Source organism: Benincasa hispida, chromosome 11 (assembly GCF_027475165.1).
Source record: "Benincasa hispida cultivar pf3 chromosome 11, pf3_genome.v1.1, whole genome shotgun sequence".
Classification (NCBI taxonomy): domain Eukaryota; kingdom Viridiplantae; phylum Streptophyta; class Magnoliopsida; order Cucurbitales; family Cucurbitaceae; genus Benincasa; species Benincasa hispida.
Genome location: NC_143488.1, coordinates 46168343 through 46170492, shown reverse-complemented (window position 1 = coordinate 46170492; position 2150 = coordinate 46168343). Strand labels below are relative to the sequence as shown.

The window sequence follows — 2150 nt, the reverse complement described above, 5'->3', positions numbered from 1 at the left end:
CAACAAACCCCCCCAAATATCCATCGTCCACATTAATTATATGCATATCCATCGGGTAAGATATATTCTAGACATCAATTCCGATTCCTTAAGAATACTCATTGCGTAATCAGTTGCAATGTTTGTGCATGCCATTGCATGTGTACATCATATATAGAACCAACCTCATAGCCACTCACGGATATGCTCTAATAGCTTCGTGATTGGTAGTTCTTGTGAATCTTTCAACACTCAATTGAGGCATTCTACTATATTTTTTGCCATCTTGTCATACTTACAATGAACTTGATAAACCTTTGCCCACTGTTGTAATCCAACCTCCTCAAGATAGGCCTTCACACTAGGATATTGATGGGCTTAGCCCAATACATTTGAAACTCAGGCATTTTATAAGCTTTCGCCGCTAGGTAGAAGTGTGGGATTATGTCCTTATTCTTGAATTTGTCAACCAAATTGTTCTGAATATGGTATATACATAAGGCGTGAAATGCATCAGGGAATATACTTGCAATGACCTTTGCAATTGAGATGTGACGATTTGATATAATCACTAAATTGGGAACGTCTCCTATCGAAGCCTTCAAATGAGTCATGAACCAAGTCAATGATGCATCATTCTCACCATCTACAATATTGAAGGCAATAAGATATATGTTGTTATTGCCATCGATACACGTTGCTGTTAACAACACACCTTTATATTTCTCATGCAAATGGGTCCCATCAACAACGATTACTGGGTGGATGCAGTTTAGAAAATCCCTGATACATGGACCAAATGGCATGAAGACGTACTTAAAGTATTGTCCGTCCTCTAGTTTAAACTCAAATATCATACCTGGATTTGCAAGCTTAAAGTGCCTCGCCATATGCCCTAACAATAACATATGATCCTTTTGACGACCCTCGTGCGAACACCAATCTGTACTCTCTAGCACAATAAGCCCGCTCGTAACTTATGTTCACTCCATAATCTCGTCGTACGCCTCAATTATATCTTTTGGGCTGTATGTTCAACCAACTTGTTCGTATTTGGACTTGATCAAGTGTCCAATAATCCAACTTTTTGCTTGTCAATGATTACTAATTCTCATTTCAAAAGAACATGTATGTTCGCTTGGATATTTCGTCACTTTGAAGAAATCACTTTCTTTCATTTTTTTTTGCAAGACCCTGCACTTGCATTCCTCCACCAAACACCGGATAGTTAGCAAGCTCTTTGTTGACTTTTTTATACGGTAGTCAAAGTTGTTTCTTATTGCAAGCATCAAGAATTTAACTGAGAAATCATATTTCGAAAAAAAATTTGACCAACCTATATATCCTCATCATTCAGATAGTCATGAGGTATTGTGATGAGGTCATCATATGATTGGCCCTTTGATGGTCTGGGTATATCAACAAATGGTTCGGTTGGAACGGTGGAATGCATTAGAACCGAAGACATCACAACTGGTGGGACGAGAGTAGGTGGGGTTGGAACATGGATGTTAGGTGTTGGAGAAGTTTGTGGTCCTGAAGATTGTCCATATCCATGTTCAGTATCGAATTGTGAAGTACATCTGGGTTCACTGTTATGACCAAACCAAGCTTCACTCTTGTCATCCCTCAAGTTATATGGCTCAAAATGATCATAAAGTGAAGACATGGTATAAATATTGCATGTTGGAATAGTTGCACGGTTGGATTGCAATACTGGTACATATTTGAAAGGATATACTAGCATGCAACGGAAGCAAACAGAATCAATAAGCACTCTAATTACATTTAATTTGAGTTTGAAAGCATGCTTAATGCAGAAAAATAAACTAGGTTCCATTTTACATACATTTGATGAAATTCTCCTTAATCCAAGCTGCATTTCACGTTAATTCAACTCCAAATCATTAGTGAATCACCAAGAGATCTTCTTTACTATTCGAACTCGGATTTGAGTGAATTTGTAAGGTGATTTTTCTAGGTATAAGAGGAAAAGGATGAAGCTCTAGGAAAACTAATTTTCCAGCAACTTTTCTCTTTTTTAATCAGACAAATTGAAGAGCTTTTAACCAGTCTCTACATGCAAGCATTCATCAGCAATCAAAGTTGGCAGCTTCAAGTTGCAAACTATAGTGGGATTTGTGTGTAATTGTATGAAAAACACCTCATGC

General features: G+C 37.5%; 1 protein-coding gene across 1 annotated transcript; it reads right to left on the bottom strand.

Moving 5' to 3' along the window:
- Nucleotides 1–335: 335 nt before the first annotated feature.
- Nucleotides 336–869, bottom strand: LOC150032678 (protein FAR1-RELATED SEQUENCE 5-like). The gene has a single exon (XM_090306981.1). It carries the CDS (start codon nt 867–869, stop codon nt 336–338), a length of 534 nt encoding a protein of 177 aa, XP_090163107.1.
- Between the last annotated feature and the right edge of the window lie 1281 nt (nt 870–2150).

Coding starts and splice junctions, on each gene's coding strand:
- LOC150032678 (XM_090306981.1), bottom strand. CDS start 869: ATGGCGAGGCACTTTAAGCTTGCAAATCCAGGTATGATATTTGAGTTT.